The sequence below is a fragment of the Eleutherodactylus coqui genome, chromosome 4 (genome assembly GCF_035609145.1).
Source record: "Eleutherodactylus coqui strain aEleCoq1 chromosome 4, aEleCoq1.hap1, whole genome shotgun sequence".
Classification (NCBI taxonomy): Eukaryota; Metazoa; Chordata; class Amphibia; order Anura; family Eleutherodactylidae; genus Eleutherodactylus; species Eleutherodactylus coqui.
Genome location: NC_089840.1, coordinates 285,061,293 through 285,082,648, shown reverse-complemented (window position 1 = coordinate 285,082,648; position 21,356 = coordinate 285,061,293). Strand labels below are relative to the sequence as shown.

Genomic DNA, 21,356 nt, shown 5'->3' with positions numbered 1-21,356 from the left:
AAATTACTGCAGGACGCAATGCTCTGGACGCAATGCTCTGCACTGCCGATATACAAAAAAAAAAATAAATGTGCAACACTTCAAAAAGCAGCCTCAAGAGTACTGCACACGGTCAGATGTGGCACTAAGAAGGACCGTTGGGGTTCTTGAAGCCTACAATAACTCCTAACGCTCTCCCTATAGCAACTCCAGCAAGACAGCACTTTCCCTGAACAATGTCAGAATGCATCTGTGATCTCGCCAGCCACTCACTGCAGGGGGGTGGTATAGGGCTGGAACGTCACAGGGGGAAGTTGTAATGCCTTCCCTGTTTTTCTATTGGCCAGAAAAGCGCGCTAACGTCTCAGAGATGAAAGTGAAAGTAACTCGAACATCGCGTGGTGCTAGTTTCGAATAACGAGCATCCCGAACACGCTAATACAATAACGAGCATCAAGCTCAGACGAGTACGTTCGCTCATCTCTATTCCCTACACATCCCTCATACTTCATCCTACTGTAGTGTATTTTATTGTATTTTAAAACCCTCACCAATTGCAGAATTGCTTTTAATGCAGCTTTACTTAATAGGATAAAATGATTGTATTATTTAATAATTTTATAATTCTATACAGTTTTACATAAATTTTTGAATTTAATATGTTGATATTATAGGTTTATGTTACTCATGTTTTACCTTTCTATTAATTTAACACTTTTTATTGTATTTTTTTCTAATTGATTCTCATAATTTTCTCCACCCTTGATTTTATAACTCTTTGCAATTTGGACGCCTTTAGGACAAAAACAGCTTTTCCTTGCCATATTCTATGATATATTATCCCATGAGGACTATAAATGTGCTGCTGGTTCAGTAATAAGCATACTGAATCTATCTGAATAACATGTCTGAATGGAGCATACGCACGGAATTAAGTCTAGAATTTACCCAGAATTGTGTCTGGTCAGGCAAGCGTACGTACATAATTTGATGGCCATTTTTCTTCGCACACGTGTCCGTATGGCGTGCAGGATTTTTTCATGTGTGCCAATCATAGGCGCAGGCAGGTACACACTTCTGGGTGGATAAGAGCTGCTGACGCCCCCTGCTGTAAAGTGCCCTGTACTGTGCTGCAACTACAGTCTGCTGATCATGTGCTGCTGACCGGGGAATAAAGACGCCTTTACAAGCCCGGCACCGCCATTATCAGTGGGCACAGATATGTTTGTAGCCATTCACTAACCCAGCTGACTGTTACTTGTACCAAGATGTGGGAAGTTCCTACTGAGCATGCCCAGTCCTTCTGGTTCCAGCAGCAGAGGAGAGGGACATGATAATAGTACTTGCACATGTGCGGAGGCAGCACTGGGGACGGGGGTCCAGGTCTGATAGAGTGATTGGATGTTGCAGAGACCCTGACATAGTGCATGGGGTATCAGCTGGGGGCAGATGGAAGGAGCAGCTGAATGCAGGATGAGGATGGCTTCTCCTTACACGGCGCCTGTGGCTCTACCAAAACATTAAGGGGAAATAACATAACTGCTTGTGTAGCTTATTGCTGTATATATCAGAAATACTCCATAAGGGGCCACGAGGGCCCGACATTCTGTAGTGGAAGCTGAGCTCACATCCCCGCACCATGCAGCCTGAAGAGCATTCGCCAGAGACACCAGAATTGGCAGGTCGGCCATTGGCACCCCGTTCTCTTCACAGATGAGAGCAGCTTCACAATGAGCACATGTGACAGACATGAAAGAGTCTGCAGAGGATGGAGATCATCCAGATCTGATGTGTGATTGAGATATTCCTGCAATTCATTCTAGCAGAATATATTGAATGTTTATATAAAAATATTATATAACATTTACACTTTATTATATACTAGCTGATTACACGGCTTTGCCCGTGTATTTTTTTTTTAGACACGAAAAGAATTTAAACATGTGTGTGTATATATATATAAAAAAAGGTACTAATTTAATATATTCGTATATGATGAGGAGGTTATCTGCGTAATATAATGGCATATGAGGAGAAGGTCGTCTGTGTAATATTTTACTGCATGAGGAGGTCATCTGTGTAATGTATTGGTATATGAGGAGGTTGTCTGTGTAATATTAGTATTTGAGGAGGAGGACGTTGTCTGTGTAAAATATTATTATCTGAGCAGGTGGACTATATAATACTGGAATAATTAAAAATCAAAAACTCACCAACTTCCCCTGTCATTTTTGTTGCCAATAGCAACCAATCACAGCTCAGTTTTGGACAGCTTTCATAAAAGTGGCTGCTGGGCTCATTTCTGTGTGGTACATAGTGGCTCAGTGCTGGTGGGAAGCTGCGTGGTAGTTGGAGCAGAGGAGGAGGTTGTCTGTGTAAGATATTATCTGGGAGCAGGAGGTCTGTGCAATATATTAGTATTAGACGAGGAGGAGGTAGTCCGTGTAAGACTGAAATAAAAACCATCTGCTCAAGTACATTTCCGGCATTCGACACCTCTCCCCCCTGGGGTAGTGGGGTTGTCTTATTCCACCCCCCAAAAAATTTGTCAACACGGAATGACTTATAAATGTATCAAGTTTGGTTGAAATTGTTCCAGGTGTTCATGAGTTATGGTGGCGCATACACACATCCTATTTTATATATATAGATAAATTGTGGCTGAATAAAGGAATATACAGCTGAAAACCCTGACAACACAGACTCTTCTCGACATGCAGTCTCACCTGGGGGGTCATCTGTAGGGATCTCCTCCTTACACGGCTGATCCCCACTCACATGTGTCTCTGTAGCATCAATAGGGATCGGATCTTCCTCCAGTTTCACCAGCTGTGAAATAAATATTGTAAAAGTCATCACACAGTTGGAGAAGTCGTGTGGAAGGTTTTATATGGCCAGAAAAGGTCATTAATTAGTAGGAGGAGCCGGAATGACATGACAGCAGTAGTGATCTGGGCCAAATAGCTGCAGGTCTCCTGTATAACTCCAACCTGTTGCTTCTTTATTCCAACCAGAAGTCTCCAGAACCAGAAAATAGTGATAAGATGCGGAGATCTAATGTCTGCGGTCGGCTGTAATCCTGCCATCTCCAGCTTTCTCATTACACAAGTATCAATCATATAATAAGACTGAACACAAGACCTTCCCAGCTGTCCTACAGACCAGAGGGGAGATTTCATGAGACCTTCTCTCCATCTACCTGATCATCCTGTGGAAGAAGAGGCCGGGGACATCTCTCCGCTGCTGTTCTCTTACTGGAGCTACCTGCAGAAAACACAGACAGCCACTGAATTCATTCTCTACATACAAATAATAAAGGCTGTGTGGATTCAGTCCTGTCTATTACCTGGTGATAGGGGGGGCTGGTGGTCCTCCATCATGACATCCTTGTACAGATCCTTGTGTCCTTCTAAATACTCCCACTCCACCATTGAAAAATAGACAGTGATGTCCTGACACCTTATAGGAACCTGACAACACAATGATACCGTCATCACCCAGACACGTTATACCGCCATAGTGTTACTGTATAATGTCCCAGCATTCCCAGCAGCGTCACCTCTCCAGTCAGCAGCTCAATCATCTTGTTGGTGAGTTCTAGGATCTTCTGCTCATTGATCTCCTCCAGTATCAGGGGGTGAGGTGGAGGCCCTGTGATTGGGCTCAGGGGTCTTCCCCATCCATCAGACACCGGGGCCAGACAGCCATCACTAGAAGTCTTCTTCACTACCGTGTAATCCTGTTTATGGGGAGATACATCCATAAATATCCCTGCAGACATTTCTAGAGTCCTCCCCGTCTGGTCCGGCAGTTATGTCGTCTCTTCACATCTGTGTTCATCAGTTCTGTTGTTCTATTCTGTTGGCTGTTCGACATTTTACCAGCTGCAATAGTTTCCAGCATTCCGGCCGTCTTCACACTTGGCTGCAGCATTTACAGTACAGGCCATGCGGGGGAGATTTATAAAATGTCTTTCACGCGGTGCCGGTATTTTCTATAACTAATCTACTTAGTTTTTGAGAACTGCGGCAGATTCTAAATCCGCAGCGAGACTATTTATACTACGGATTTATGCTGCGGATTTTGCACCCCTGAAGAACAAAGGATAAAATCAGCAGCAGTTTGGCAAGTAAGTCCGCAGCATAATATGAGCCATTAAGATGCGGATTTGGCCACTGCGTATTTACTGCGTATTTACTGGGTAATAGCTGCAGGCTACTATTGTGGAACATCCGCAGTAATCACGCTTCATGTGAAGGCGGCCGAAGGACTGAATCTGCAGTAAATCCTCGGCCATAGATGTGAACAGAGACTGACAGAGATAAGAATGATGGAACGTGACGTCATCCCCAGAATCTCTCACCTCTCCTGTAAGCTGGAAGAGTATCTCTAGGGTGAGGGTGAATATACTCTCCGCCATCTTGTCCCGGTTCCTCCCCATCCTTCTCGGGTCAATCAGGATAATTATCTGATATAGAAGATATCAGCTGAAGATCTTGAATGGGAAGAAGACGAGACAATGTAAAATCGCCGGGTCCAGATGGAATACACCCAAGTTTTCTAAAGGAATTAAGTGACATGATGGCTAGACATTATTGAGACCGGGGTTGTAGCACTGGATTGACGCATTGCCTATGTAGTTCCAATATGCAAAAAGGGGTCTGAAAGAGAGCCTGATAACTACAGGCCGGTAAGTCTCACTTCAATAATTGGAAAAATATTTGAGGGATTTCTGAGAGACGCCATCCTAGAATACCTCCAGGAAAACAACTGTATAACCCCTCATCAGCATGGGTTCATGAGGGGTCGATCATGTCAGACCAATTTGATCAGCTTCTACAATGAAATAAGTTCTAGGCTGGACCTGGGACAGTCTATTGATCTTGTATATCCGGATTTCTCTAAAGCATTTGATACCGTGCCGCATAATAGGTTGATATATAAAATGAGACAGCTCGGTCTGGGTGAAAACGTGTGTATCTGGGTAAGGAAATGGTTTGGAGATAGAAAGCAGAGGGTGGTAATAAATGGTTCATACTCTGGGCGACAGGGTGTCACAGGGTTCCGTATTAGGCCCCATTCTGTTCAATATATTTATCAATGACCTGATAGAGGGACTGTACAGCAAAATATCAATATTTGCAGATGATACAAAATTATATACGAAAGTTAATACAACTGGGGACTATCTATGGCTACAAAATAGCCTAGATAAGCTGGGGGCTTGGGTAGAAAAACGGAAAATGAAGTTCAATGTTGATAAATGTAAGGTTATGCACATGGGCAGGAGAAACGGATGTCACCAATATACACTAAATGGGGTACTGCTAGGGAAAAGTGAGATGGAAAAAAGACCTTGGGGTACTAGTGGATTGCAGACTAAACTGGAGTAACCAATGCCAGTCAGCTGCTGCAAAAGCTAACAAAGTCTTGGGGTGCTTTAAAAGAGGTATATGTGTGAACAACGAGAACATTATCCTCCCACTATATAAGGCCCCACATGGAATACTGTGTACAGTTCTGGTCACCGGTGCTCAGAAAAGATGCTGCAGTGCTTGAGGGGGATGAAAGAAGGGCAACTAAATTAATAAACGGAATTACGGGACTGGAATACCCAGAAAGGCATCAAAATTGGGATTATTCACCCTGAAAAAAAGACAGTTAAGGGGTGATCAAATAACCATGTATAAATACATTAGGGGACAATACAAGGATCTCTCCTATGATCCGTTTATACCCAGGACTGATGGTAACAATAGGGCATCCTCTATTTCTAGAGAAAAGCAGGTTTCATCACCAACTGAGAAGGGGGTTCTTTACTGTAAGAGCAGTGAGACTGTGGAACTCTCTGCCTGAGGATGTGGTGATGGTAAAATCCAGAGGAGTTTAAGACGGGACTCGATGCCTTTTTAGAGCGCTATGCTATTACAGGATATAGACATTAGCTGACCAACGGTGTTGTTGATCTCAAATGTTGATCCAGGGATTACTCTGCCTGCCATCATGGAGTCAGGAAGGAATTTTTTTCCTCCAAATGAGCTTGGCTTGTTGGGCTTCTTCTTGCCTTCCTCTTGACCAACAAGGGGGAGGGGAGGTTTAATGCAGGAAGAATTAGATGAATATGGTTTTCATTAAGCCTAACATACTATGTGACGTACAAAATCCCCTATGATAATACAATTACCGGACATTCACCCCTCTTCCCTTACGCAACACTGCTGACCTCCAACACCCTCCACACCCCACTGCTCAACACCCACTGCTGACCTCCAACACAACCCCCTCCACACCCCACTGCTCAACACCCACTGCTGACCCTCAGTTCATTAGCACCATTATCAGCCATCTTCTGTCTTCCTGACTGTCAGGACTGCCGCCCAGCGCCGCGCTGTTCACAACATTACCCGACTCATCCCGCGAACTCCAGACACACTGGGCGCAAGGCTGGAGAGGGGGCGTAGTCAGGTGATGCTGGGAACAGAGTGGCACTGGGTGATACATAGGGGGCACTATAACTAAGTGGGGCAACAAAGGCATTATAGTAGAGTGGAGTCACAAAAGTACACCTGAATTATAGGGAAAGAGACATTACTGATTTGTCAGGTCACAGAAGATGCATTAGTGCTATGAGGGAGTCACTGAGAGGTTAATTGGAGTAGCGTCAGGATGAACAGCGTGTGCAGAGACTAGTCATAGCTGGAAGAAGCCTTTATGGCGGTCTGGGCCCAGAGAAAGAAGATAAATGTATGACTCCAATCAGAGGACACATCACCTGTGATCACTGAAGGTAACTTCACTGTAATCACTATTACTGGAAGTAACTGCACTGTAATCACTATCTCTGTGTGCAGCTGGTGTGTTTTAGAGCTGTACTATCACCCTGAGGGGGTCAGTAAGCTTCCAACATACAAGGATACATAAAATACTAGAACTTAATGTGCGCAATGATTTTTGATACATTTCTGTAAAATTATAACCTGCTGATTACACTGGTTACACTGAATAATAGCCGCACGTCTCATTTTGAAGTTATTTAACTCCTTAGTGACCAAGCATTTTCTTCATAACTCCTTTATTTATCCATCGATGTCGCTGTATGGGGGCTTGTTTTTTGCGGGAGGAGTTGTATTTTTCAATGTTACTAGTAAATGTGCCGTATACTGTACTGAAAAACGTTTAAAAAGTTCCAAGTGGAGTAAAATGAAACAAACACATGAAATTCCACTATCTTTCGGTGCGCCTTGTTTCTGCGGCCCATAAACTGCAACAAAACTGACATGATAACTTTATTCGATGGTTCAGTATAATTACTACGATACCAAACTTATGTCATTTATTTTTTGCTATACTACCTTTTTTTTTTTTCAAAATCATTTAATTTTTTAAAAATTATTTTCTGCTGCTATTTTCTGCGATCAAAAACTTTTTTGTCCATCCACATAGTTCTGCATGGGCTCACTTCTTGCAGGACGTCCTGTAGTTTACGTTATTACCATATTGGAATACATATGAATTTTTGCTCATATTTAAATTACATTTTTTCTTGGAGACAGAAATTTTGGAGCCTGGGACAGCTTACAACACCTGGCCGATGTCCTCCTGTGCCGCTAAGGATTGAAAAGAGTCCCCTCTAGGGCGGATCCGTGACCACAGGCACATACGGGACCCACAGCCTAGCGAGGCCTGCACATTCCCGGCCTTGATTACAGAAACCATTCAGGCAGGCACTGCAAACGAGCAGACAGTAACAGCCTCACCTGTCAGCTATGGAGCTCGCCGCAGACCCAACCATCCTCTAGGGAGCGGTGGTGAGGAGGAAAGTCAGTACGGTGCTGTGTAGCTGCTTGGCTCAGCAGGAGAGAAGGTGAGGAGAGGTGATAAGCCTGCTCCGCTCTGGAGAGGGCATGTCTGTCGGCTCTGAGCCCATGGTGACTGCAGAAGCCCATCAATCAGGGCGACCCTGGTTCTCACACCAGAGCATCAGGATAACGCTCTCCAAGTAATAGCCTATCTCGCTCATCAACCTCAGGAGACTCTACAAGCTGCCGCGGTGGTACGAGAGGTGTCCAGATTTCTTATGCCGATGTTTGACAAACGATTGGAAGTGCCTTACACCTCTATCAACTGTGCCCTCTCCCTTATAACCACAAATGCCCAGAAAATAACAGAACTAGAAAATAAAGTGGGTTCTCAGGAGATCTCAGTCTCCAACAATCAATTACAATGTGTTGAGAAATGGAGCAGAACCTGAAGGAGAAGCTTGAGGATTTGGAGAATCGAGACCACAGAAACAACTTGCGCTTCATAGGTATCCCAGGGAACATCATGGGTTGTGAATTTCTTACTCTCCTGACAGAGTAGCTTCTTAAAGCTCTATTTCCAGACATACCCATTGATAACACCTGTATAGAAAGAGTCCATAGAATTGGACCCCCCAGAATACTTAAAACACATTGGGCTAACTATTTGGACAACGATATCGAACACTTTAATAACACCCCTCTGCTTTGGGTGATGCCCAAACCAGCGATGAGAGGCCATGTGATAAGCTATGTCTCATTTAAGAGGAAACAGATCAGGTCTCAATTCAGTAAACCCCAACATTCCCTGCTGACCCCACAGCGGCAGCTCGCCGCTCCCCTTCCCAACAAAACAAACTAACCTATGAACAAACTAAACAAACTTTAGATGCTTTCGTGCAATGGCAGGCGGTTTGGGTCACTAAACGGGAACAGAATAAATTTTACCTCCAAGCCAATAAACCTGGCAGATTGCTGGCACGTATAGCAAACTCACAACAAAAACACAAACCAATCACATATATCACAGACCCACGCACAGAGGTGAGATACTCCGAACAAACAGACAGAGGGGACCATATGCAACTACTTTGAAGACATCTATAGGGCAACCCCCACTGACATGAAGAAGATAGACTCCTGGCAACAGTCTATTGTATTACCCAAACTCACACCGGACCAGGTAGCCTTCCTGGAGTCACTGTTCTCGGAACAGGAGATACGGGAGGTGATCATGGCTGCACCAAATAATAATACCCCAGGCCCCCAATGTAGTGAGTATTACAAGATTCTGCTGACAGAGGTGGCTCCCATAGTAACCAAACTATTTAACGATATATACACCCAAAATATACAGGTTGACTTGATTCTAGACTCTAGGACCAAACTCATTCTTAAACCCAATAAAGATCCCACACTAGTCCAGTCCTATTGCCAATTTCCCTACTAAATAGTGATTATAAATTCCTGACAAAGGCTCTAGCCAGCCGCCTCCAAAGCCTACTCTCCACTCTCATACATCCCTGCCAATGAGGATTCACAATATGCAGACACTTCACCAAAAATATGTGAATGGCCATCGCTGCAATGATAGACACTGGTAAACCGCACGCCCCTCAGATGTTACAACTTGCCCTAGATGCAGAAAAGGCGTTTGACAAAGTATCTTGGCCTTTTCTAAATTACACTCTACAACATAGGAAATTTGGGGCAAATTTTTGCAATTTCATACAATATATCCAACCAGAAATAAACACCCCTTTAATGGTAAATGGTCGTATTACCCAACCTATAGATATCTTTAGGGGAACTAGACAGGGTTGCCCCCTCTCGCCCCTACTATTTAATTTTTCACTGGACCCCCTACTTTATCATTTTCAGCCAGTGCCATTAGTACAGACAATCCAAGCGAGCCACCCTGATATTTCGGTAGCAGCGTTCATGGACGACATACTTCTAATCATTAACAACCCGTCTAAGTCTCTCTCACTGATCCTGCGGGACCTTCGGGAACTGGGCTCTCCGTTGGGATATTTTCTTAGCCTGGAGAAATCAGAGGCTCTATTGCTGAACGGCCCATCGCGACCGAGCTGGACTCATAGACACTCATATTCACAATTGACAATTGCTTTCACTGTCGGGTGGCGGGGGTGGGTCTCCGCCATTGCTTGTGGGACTGCACGGTAGTTCACAACTTTTGTATCAGAGTACATAGATTCACTACAACACATCTACCGTCGGCCTGTCTGTTTAACCCGACATGGGCAACTTTTTTCCTTTTCAATAATTTTCATTGGTTTTATAATAAACAAACAAAAATAAGAGAAATGTTACATATTTGTTGCGTTAGAATACAATTACCATGACAGATATTTTAAACATGCAGTGTGTTGCTGAATAGTATTACGAAATATAAAAAGTAGTTGCCAGGTTGATGTAGTTCATCATTTGAGGACTAGATATCAACTATAAACCAGAAACCTATGTGCATCACTTGAAGGCTTTTACTTTATGGTAAAAGGGTCTATTAGCGAAATAAGGGGGGGGGGGGGAGGGGGTTAAGGCATGGAGATATAGGAAGGGGGTATGTGGAGTGATTTGTATGCTAGTTAGTTGAGGGATGATTTGTCAGCCACAGGTCCCATTTCGGACTGCCAGCATTGTTTCATAGGTGCAGTTTGAACACATTAACCAGGATGAAATCAGATGTACATCAGGCAGTCGAAAACTATTACACATGGTGGCCATGGCCGGGGTTAAAGCAGTCCTGCAGACTGTGGCGGCTCTTTATGGAAAAACTATCTTTCCTCATGCTTATGGATTAGGCGGAGGCAACAATAGCAAAAGAAGCACAGGTTCAAAATTTCTTTGAAATATGGGAGAGCTTCATTGGGATTTTGCCTTGACGGGTAAAAGAGTCCTTTAAACTAACTTGCTGGTACCCTGTTTCCCTAAAAATAAGACATAGGATGATTTTCCAGAATTTTTGAGGATGCAAAATGATTTTTCAGGCTTTTTGAGGATGCTTGAAATATAAGCCCTACTCCAAAATTAAGCCCTGCTAACAGTTAATTAAACAAGTCAATTTAAATAGTGTCCAGGCAGCTATACATGTAAAAAAGTTAAACCTTTTTGAACAAAAATTAATATAAGACACTGTCTTATTTTCGAGGAACCACGGTACTTTCGAGGAGACCCGCCAATAAACACCACATAGAAGTGTTCTATGATGTGGGGCGAGAGACCTGGGCACCACGGTGTGGAAACGGGTCCTGGGACCTCCCTATACCGAAACGGAGATAATAGCAAGAGGGGGATTAAAAAAAAAAAAAAAATGACACTCAAAATACATCTAAGAATCGTTTTGGCTCAATGGTTATTGTTGGCCTGGTTGAAAGCCTCTGTTGTTACCCCCTTCTCCTGTGTTCCACCCCACCCCCCCAATAAAGAAAGAAACATCTCTTTTCCCTTCTTCCCAATATCCCCCTGATGAATCATACGAGGAGAAGTTTGGAATGTCCGTATCTAAGCTGGATTAGATGAGTTATATGAAGAATTCTCAGGAAAAAGTATTTTTTATTGAACATTCATATATTACCAGTTTACCTTTTGTAATGTGGAAAAGAGTTTAATAGAAACATTTAAATATAAAATAAACATCAACTAAGAAGTGCTGTCAGCTCCGCCGCGTCTTCTCCCTGGTCCCCGGCAGTTGTCTGGTCAGGGATTGGAAAATACCCGCCTCCGCTTGATGAACCAATCATAGACATTCATTCATTTATTGAATGGTCGTGATTGGTTTATCGAGCGCTGGCTCTGATTGGCTGAGTGCGTCGACGCTCAGCCAATCAGAGGCAGCACTTCCTGGAGGCGGGGATTTTATAATCCCTGACCAGAAGAAATGCCTGAAGACAACAGCCGGGCAGAAGACGCGGCGGAGCGGACAGCACGTCTTAGGTGATCTATGTGTTTTGGGGTTTTTCTGCAGCTAGGGCTTAGTTTAGGGCTTTGACATTAGGATTTCCTCCTGTAAACGTTGCATCACACATAGACCACGCTTTCATGCGATGCAACAGAGAGGAAGATCCATAGGGGAACATGAGCTACAAAACATCACCGGTCACGGGCATATTGTGAACCCAGCATGCTACACAACATTGCAAATGTGAAGGAACCAATAGGAAAGCTTGGGCTTCACATACAAGCGACTTGTCGTATTTGTCGGGGCTTGAGTCAATCACAAAAATAATCCCAAGGACACGACTTGTCAGAAGCTGTCCCAGTCCACGGTGCTCCAACCGCAGCAATTGGTAGGAAAATCGAGAACCGGCCCCCTGGTTGTCCGCGGCGTTATCTCCTCCAACATCAACACTGATGGCACAATGCTCCCGGTCATTCTAGATCGGCGCTACAGACCCTCGTCATCCAAGCGGGATAACTAACTAACTTGTCCCCCTGCTTCCACCCCGCTTATCGCATACGACCTCCACCCCACCTGCACCCTCTTACCGCCCCCTGCTTCCTAATAATTGATCTGCACATGTAACTCCCAGCCTCCATAAATCTGCCCCCAGTGCTGGAGACCCCACATACCTCCACCTGCAGCCATACAGGAGCCTTGGGGTTGTTCTGTGCTTACAGGACCTGTGATGATGTCACCATCATGTGATCAGTGTGTGGGAGGAGACAAGGGGTCACATGACCAGGTCTCTGCGCTCAGTGGATGCGGGACTCTGCTGTGTGAGGATGTATTCAGAGAGTGGATGGAGCAGAGCAGAGCGTGTGTGAGATGGAGGAGCGGAGCCGAGTGTGTGTGAGACAGGGGAGCGCAGCCGAGCGTGTGTGAGACGGAGGAGCGGAGCCGAGCGTGTGTGAGACGGAGGAGCGGAGCCGAGCGTGTGTGAGACGGAGGAGTGGAGCCGAGCGTGTGCGAGACGGAGGAGCGGAGCCGAGCGTGTGTGAGACAGGGGAGCGCAGCCGAGAGTGTGCGAGATGGAGGAGCGGAGCCGAGCGTGTGTGAGACGGAGGAGTGGAGCCGAGCGTGTGCGAGACGGAGGAGCGGAGCCGAGCGCGTGTGAGATAAGGAGCGGAGCCGAGCGTGTGTGAAATGGAGGAGCGGAGCTGAGCGTGTGTGAGATGGAGGAGCCGAGTCAAATGCGTGACGCAGGAGCGTAGCTGAGCCAAACGTGCAAGATGCAGGAGCCGAGCGCATGCGAGACGCGGGAGCGGAGCGCGTGTATGAGATGGAGGAGCAGAACCGAGTGCGTTTGTGAGACGGAGGAGCAGAGCTGAGTTCGTGTGTGAGATGGTGGAGTGGAGCAGAGTGCGTGCAGGATGGAGGAGCCGAGCCAAGGGACATTACTGTAGTACTTCATAAGTTGGCATTATTGCCACATCAGGAGACAACGGGGCATTATTACTATATAGGGGAGCATTCATGGGGACAGTATTACTATATATGGACTTTCAAGTGACCAATATAGCGTGGAGGTCAGGTGGGCACTGCTATTTTGTAAGGGGGCGCTCACAGGCAGAACTATTACTTAAACAAACCACAAAGGGGGAATTATTAATGTCTATGGGGAACAAGAGGGCACTATTGGGAGGATGGATAGAGGGGACAGTATTACTTATAAGGGAGCACTACTGTGGCTATTATTACTGTGTGTGGGCACAAAAGGGGCATTATTATCATGGAGGGTCTGGCTAACTGCCATCAAGGAAGCTTGGGTCAAAGAGGTGATCTCTACTGGGTACAAGAGAGATATTTCCGCTACCCTCTTTAAATGTGCGCTCTGGAACTGCCAGTCAGCATGTAATAAACTCCCCACCATCCATGACTTTTTTTACTGCTAAATCCCTAATCTGCTAGCTCTAACAGAAACGTTGATGCAGCAGTCTGACACGGCCTGCCCTGCTGCACTGTCCTATAACGGCCTGAAGTTCTCACATACCTCAAGACCGGAAAACAGGTGTGGAGGAGGAGTAGGTGCTCTTCTAACCCCAAAATGCACCTACCAGGTCACCCCCCTCGTACCCTCACTACCCATCATTTGAGGTACATATGCTATGACTTTTCTGCCCACTGTCCATGCGAGTTGCAGTTATATACCCCACCCCCCAGGTGCTCCTCGCCTGTTTCTGGACCACTTTGCTGCCTGGCTGCCCCATTTCCTCTCCTGCGAAATTCCAACCTTCATCTTGGGTGACTTTAATATTCCCATAAATGATCCCATCTCCCCATCTGCCTCTTAGTTTCTATCGCTCACCTCTTCCCTTGGTCTCTCACAGCGTCTCCCACTCACAAGGATGGCAATGTTCTCGATCTGGTCTTCCTCCATCTCTGCTGTGAGTCCCACTTCACTGACTCCCCTCTTCTGCTCTCGGACCAAAACCTCCTCTCTTTCTCTATTAAGCTCTCTAACATCTCTTTAGACCCACCGACCTACCATACTTACAGGAACCTTCAGGCCATTCACACCCAGGACTTTGCCAGATCCCTACAGTCCTCTCTGTCCTCTATCTCACTCCTCCCCTGCCCCAACCTGGCTGCCACAAACTACAGCACCACTCTCAAATGTGCCCTGGATGAAGCTCCACCCCCCCAGCCCCGTGACACAAGCCATCTGATGCAGACCGCAGCAACCCAGGCTCACGCCTCAAACATGTTTCATCTGGCGGTGATCGAGAAGTTCTGACCAGCTGTGGAGAAAGTTGCAAATGTCCGCAGACTTTCTCCACTACAAATTCATGCTCAGAACCTACAACCTCGCCCTCCACCATGCCAAACAAGTCTATTTCACCTCTCTCGTCTCCTCAGTTTTGCACAACCCTAATCGACTCTTTGATGCTTTTCACTCCTTTCTCAGCCAATAGTGAATAATTTCAGTGCTGAAGAGCTGGCTGCTTACTTCAAAAAGAAAATTGATGACATCCATTAAGAAACAACCTCCCAATCCCAGATTAGCCTTGACTCTAGTTTCATCAATACTGCATCTAGTACGACTCACTGCCTGTAATCCAAACCAACAACAGAGGAAGAAATTTCCAATTTTCTTTCCTCTGCTCGCCCACCACCTGCACTCGCGATCCTCTCCCCTCACACCTCCTCCAGTCCCTCTCCCCAGTGTTTATTTCCCATCTCACCACTATATTCAACCTCTCTCTGACCTCTAGCATCTTTCTTTCTGCTTTCAAACATGCGATAATATCCCCCCTGCTAAAGAAACCAACTATTGACTCGAATGATACTGCCAACTACTGACCCATCTCAAATCTCCCCTTCATCTCCAAACTATTGAACGCCTGGTTTACTCTTGCCTTCTAAGCTATCTATCAGAAAACTCTCTTCTTGACACCCTACAGTCCAGCTTCTAACCCCTACAATTGACAAAAACTTCCATTACAAGGGTGTCAAACAACCTCCTGACAGCCAAATCGAGAGGCGATTACTCCCTACTGATCCTCCTTGACCTTTCCACAGCATTTGATACTGTTGACCACAAACTCCTCCTCAGTAGGCTTTGCTCCATTGGTCTAAAGGACACTGTTCTCTCCTGGTTCTCCTCCTACCTATCTGACCGCTTCTTCAGTGTCTCCTTTGCAGGTTCTACCTCTCCTCCTCTTCCCCTTGCTGTTGGGGTCCCCCAGGGCTCAGTTCTCTACCCCCTCCTTTTCTCTATCTACACAGCCCCTATTGGCCAAACCATCAGGAGATGGCCTCCAATACCACCTCTACACCGACGACACCCAGTTATACATCTCTTCCCATGACATCTCTGCACCTTTCCTCCAAAACATCACCGATTGTCCACTGTCTCTAACACTATGTCCTCTCTCTACCTAAAACTGAACCTCTCCAAAACTGACCTCCTGGTGTTTCCGCCCTCTATTAACCGACCTCATTCTGACATCTCCATCTTAGTGTGTGGCACCACCATAACTCCCAAACAGCATGCCTTGGGGTCATACTCGATGCCGATCTCTCCTTGACCCTCTACATCCAATCTCTGGCCCGAACATGCCAGCTGCACCTCAAGAACATCTCAAGAATCTGCCCTTTTTCTCACCGTGGACTCGCTAAAAATGCTCTCTGTTGCCCTCATCCATTCGCGGCTCGATTATTGCAACTCATTCCTGATTGGACTCCCCTGCTCCAGACTCTACCCTCTCCAATCCATCCTGCATGCAGCAGCCAGTCTCATCTCCCTGCCCAGCCGCTACTCGGGCGCCTCTGCCATGTGCGAGTCACTGCACTGGCAGCCCGTTAAATACAGAATTCAATTTAAACTCACTACCTTCATCCATAAAGCTATCCACAGTGCCGCACTGTCGTAGATCGCCTCCTGCCTCCCTCATCACCCAGCCCACGCCCTCCACTCTGTTAACAAAATCAGACTGATTGTTCGAACCTCTCATTCCTGCCTCCAAGTCTTCTCCAGAGCAGCACCAGTCCTCTGGAATGCACTACCAAAGGCTATCCAGGCAATCTATGACTCACAAAACTTCAGGCGTGCTTGAAAAACGTACTTCTTCAATTAGGCATACCATATCTCTTAAACCAAACCCCTCTGTATGCCGCCTGATAACATGCACCCTGACCTACTGACTGCAATCTCTGCTAGCCACTATCAACTACCCTCTGCAGTCACACCGTTTCTGCCCTCACACGGCTTAATATCTGACCATTGTCTATGTGTATAGCATCCCTCACTCTCCACCTCGCCATACTGGGCACATCTCCAGACGCTTTACCTTCTGTATCACCCAATTATTTGTAGTATGTAAGCTTGTTTGAGCAGGACCCTCACCCCTATTGTTTCCATCAACTGATTACTACATGTAACCGTGGTTCTGTAATTTTTGTACTTTTGTCCTTCTGTATTCCCCGTCTTTATAAGCACTGCGGAATATGTTGGCGCTATACAAATAAAGATTATTATTACCCAATTTCTTTAAATTTCATCCTCCTCAATCTCCTTCTCTTGTTTCACTTTCCAAGCAAACTCTTAATTTGCCTTTGGGCCCAGCAGCCATTGTTCTGGTTCCCACTCAGGTAAAGGTGCATGGAGTTCTATCAGAACCAGTTTATCGTCCCCAAGAAGGATGGCTCAGTCCGCCCCATGATGGACCTGAAATGCCTGAACCAGTATATCAGTCTTCTCCGTATGCAAATGGATTCCCTCTGCTGTGTGATAGCTTCATAGAGGACAATGAGTTCCTATTCCGGGGGGACATTTTGGATGCTTACTTGCACATTCCCATCCCCCCACTATAGGGTTCCTCCACCTTCCTGTTCAGTCTGACGACTTCTAGTTTGGGACACTTCCGTTTGGGTTGGCAGTGGCTCTTTGTGAGTAGTAATATGTGAACATATCTTGTCAAACATGAAAGTGAGAGTTGCATTGCCCCTTTTATAGCGTGTTAACAATGCCCCCACATTTTTTATATAACCTTTATTTGTATAGCACCAACATATTCCGCAGCGCTAGATTAATAACCACGCCCCCACACCCTATTATAGCGTAATAACTAGGCCCCGACGCCAGTTTTAGGTTAATAGCACCTTATATAGTCGAATTATATGCCCCCTTCCACACCACATTAGCATAACTAATTGCCCCCCCCTCCCACCGCACAGCTGACCCACCCCACAAATTAGCATAACATAGCAGTTCAGTCCCAGCTTTTTTTGGTGATAACACCTCCCTATGATGTATTATTATGCTTTGGAGTTATGCAGCCATTCCATCCACCATGTGATGTTTGGTAATGGAATTATCCAGCTCCGAGGCGTCTTATATGCAGTCCTCCACATTTTTTTATTCAGCTTTTATACTTTTATTGAAAGTCATCTACTTCTGTGTCTTATGATAAAAATTCACACAGCAGACAAATGGAAAGTTTTAAAATCTTTATTGATCACTCAGCAGGATACAGAATAAAGCTAAAGATAATTGCTATTCATAGAGGCACTTATACTGCACAAATCTGTACATGTTCAGTATAATTTACGATGTTAACCATGCTGTTTGGAGCAATGGAAGAGTTCTTTCTTTAGGTAGTAAACTTTCCTGTGTTATTCTGGGAGATGCAGGAGAAACGCTAGGGTTCTGCGCTGCGGTGGGGCAGGTTCAGAAGTAGTATTCAAGTCCCTTTTCAGGCTGTAAAGAATTTCTTTAGTAGCGAGGTTACCCATGTTATGGGAATAAATCATATTCCAACAGATTTCACTGATCTGCTCCAGATTGGTTATAATGAGAAGCTTCAGGCATGAATATATGTATTTGAACTGACGGATGTTATTGGTCAGCCCCCAATGCTCTAATGATTTATTCAAAGGAAGTACAATACAAATATAATTGACCATGATGCACCAATTACATGCATGCCAAAAAAATCACAGGGGCAGAGGGAACTACTGTGACTAGGAATTACATGCATGCCCCACCCAACATCATAACAACTCCTGATTGTCCAAGTATGTAATGACGCTAATGATTAACATATGTTTTTGCCCCAGGTATATGTCGCTATGTGAACACATAATTCCTATATACCCAAGGAGCATAGACTTTATTAATACTCCAATCTTAACTGAAAGAATGCAGTCAGTGATGTGAAAAAATAATTAATATAAAACAAGAAAATAATAAATACATATAAATTACAACAGAAAACAACACAACAACACAGGCTGCCCCCAACCAATTTCACCATGTCAGAGATGGTGAATTGGGAAATGACTCAATTTACTGATATGATTGTATTACCCTCATGTCACTAATGCATGAGTAGCAGTAGCAGTTGAATTGCCCCCATTTCCCATAAGTAAAAAAATCGGATGCCGGCTAAAAATTTTATGTCTCTGAGAGTGATAAAAGTATCTTTGTCCTGAATATTCCTGTGCTAGATATGGCGGGTCAGCCAGTTGGTGGTCTAGTGCAGGGGTCCCCAACTCCAGTCCTCAAGGACTACCAACAGGTCATGTTTTCAGGATCTCCTATGGTAAGAACACCTGTGGCAATGTCTGAGGCACTGACAATAATTACATCACCTGTGCAACACCTTAGGAGATCCTGAAAACATGACCTTTTGTCGGTCCCTGAGGACTGGAGTTGGGGAACACTGGTCTAGTGGTTAGGATTCAGAACACTCACCACCGTGGCCCGAGAAGATAAGGTAAGAGACAAGAATATGTCAGGACACTGGGTTCTGTTTTGAGTGCCTCTAGGCGGGAGCCCCCCGAGAAGGCTATAGCAGACAGATGGAGTGAGCCCTTATAATAAAACCGTGAGTACTACAAATAAGACCTGTGTCATCACCTGTCTTGAGTTCTTTGGGGTGGTATCAGCCCCAAAGAGTGCAAGACAGATGGAGGTAGACTTTGAACTTCGCTTAGTGACCCGTCGTGATGGCCTTGGGGTGGTATCAGCCACGAAGGCTGGAGACAAAGGCGGGGAGGTTCTGCCTATGTGATGACATTTGTAGGAGACTGCAGAATACACCTGAGAATTAGTAATAACCAGGTGGATCATGGGAGACTCACTGAGAAATGAGGCGGGAGGGGAAGAATGTGTCAAGTGCCCACTAGGCAGATAGTCAAAGAGATAGTAAGCTCTCCTGTCAGATGCACTGACTACAATAGACTGACTTATAAATGTCTTGATAGCTTAGACATGAAAGAAACAGAAGGAACAGATGACAAAACATTTTTGCATACACAAAGAATTGCTGGACTGGGGAGGTGTAGAGAGATGCCTTCTGGGAAAGAGATTGAAGTGAAGTGCATTCAGGAATTGAATGGAGAAACTAGGGCTGATACTGTAAGGTCAGCGGGTGCAGCCATGGATGGGTGCCAGTGTCAGTGGCAGAGGGAAAAAGAGATTATAAGAGTTAAAATTGAAAATCTTCAGAAGCAACTTCACGCTAAAACAATAGATGTCCAGGAAAAGAGAAGGATTATAACACACCTGAAAGGATTGGGCGAAGATATAGGACGCCGTATGAACAGCTTAAGGTCCAGCATAATAAATTAATATCTAAACCTTTAGTGGCTCAAGGGGGAATGAGCTATCCTTGTTATAATTATACCCCGACACAATTAGTGGGTAGACATTGCAAAATGAGTAGATGCTGTAATGGTATGACTATGACAGACCTGACAGAGCAAAAATGTAAGACTATACAGACCTTTTATGCCAAAGGGCAGGTACACTGCTCTGAGATAGTGAAACGTAACCATCGAGAGATGGCAAGAGCGGTGGAAAATATTTCAGAAGTAACACTTAAAGAATAATAGGAAGCATGGTAGAGGACGTGATGAAAAGAAAGGGGGCATTCACTCATTAAGTTGTTACAATAGTGTAAGGGTGAGACATCTAAAGAAAAAGTGTAGAAGCCCTCCATGCTCCCCCTTCTAAAAGAATACAGTGTTATACCTGATCAACTATCTGAGCTGGTGACAGAATTTCCCTTCGGATTTATTAACTGCATATCAAACAATAAACTTGAAAGTCATGCAGTATCATCCTCAGAGCAGTCTCAGAATGCTGAGGTTACTGCCCAGCAGTACCTATGAAGTACCTATGTCCCAGCTGCATGATATGACTCCTGTACAAGATTGGGATGATGATGGGTTTCAGGTAGATACTAGTATACATATTACATTACTGGTCCCAGAGGAGATCCCCAAGTATTTCCCAGAGTATTCTGTTAGACCCATAGTAGAAAGAGATATGGATGGTTAATAAATAAAGGTTCCTAATGTTTGTGTAGGATAAATTTGCAGTTAATAAGGGAGGGGCTGTCAGCTTTAGAGGATTATATTAGAATTTATATTACTGCTGCGTCCCGTGATAAATCATATGGAATTGTTGTATAGCATATAAATTATACAAATGTACTCCAGAAAGTGATACCTTTAAGCTATAGCATGTATGAGCCCAAGTAGCCAAGGATAAATTGAGATAATAGTGGTTGAGGTGGCTATTTGCAGTACTACACCTGTGCTAGAAATTATTGTAAAAGTGTGTGCAAAGAATTGCAATATACAAAACAAAAATGGTCGGTGCGCGCCGCAGGGGAGAGGGCGGCTTTATGATTCTCCCCGGTCATGATGCGACTTAGCCCCGCCTCTCTAGGCGGGGAGTTCTGCATATATACCTTGCTGGCCCAGACTCTGGTTACCAGTGTTTGGTTTTGACTTGTCTGCCTACACCTGCATTTATTGACCTGACTTCAGTGTGTTTGACTTCGGCTTTTCATTTGACTTTGCTTCTGTTTTGTCCTCCTGTACTCTGCAAGTGTCTTCTGGTTTTGACCCTGCTTGTTTCTCAACTACTCTCTGTCTGCTTGGCTGTTGCTTCCAGTCAGCTACTCGGTGCTCACCTGCTGGTCTCCCTGTCCCATCTTCTTGGGGTTCCCTGTCACTAGTGCAGCACAGGGACCGTTGACCAGTTGTCGCCCTGGGGCCTAGCCCAGGGGGGCAAGTAGGTAGGGACATGGGAGAGGGCTGGCGTAGAGATCCCCTGTCAATCTGCCCCTGCCAGTCCTAACAGAAACACTAGCCCATATTGG

At 45.1% G+C, this 21,356-nt stretch overlaps 2 protein-coding genes across 2 annotated transcripts in view; both read right to left on the bottom strand.

Annotated features, from left to right (window-relative positions):
* LOC136626740 (zinc finger protein 585A-like) overlaps positions 1-21,356 on the bottom strand; it is a 96,841-nt gene that overhangs the window by 56,308 nt on the left and 19,177 nt on the right. The gene's annotated exons all lie outside the window — the stretch shown is intronic.
* LOC136624459 (gastrula zinc finger protein XlCGF66.1-like) lies at positions 1,623-12,398 on the bottom strand. The gene is made up of 7 exons (XM_066598438.1): positions 12,372-12,398; positions 4,343-4,474; positions 3,539-3,718; positions 3,326-3,449; positions 3,179-3,243; positions 2,706-2,808; positions 1,623-1,786 (listed from the first exon to the last, which is right to left on the bottom strand). The coding sequence occupies exons 2-7, from the start codon at positions 4,418-4,420 to the stop codon at positions 1,755-1,757; spliced, it is 582 nt and encodes a 193-aa protein (XP_066454535.1). The 5' UTR covers positions 4,421-4,474; positions 12,372-12,398; the 3' UTR covers positions 1,623-1,754.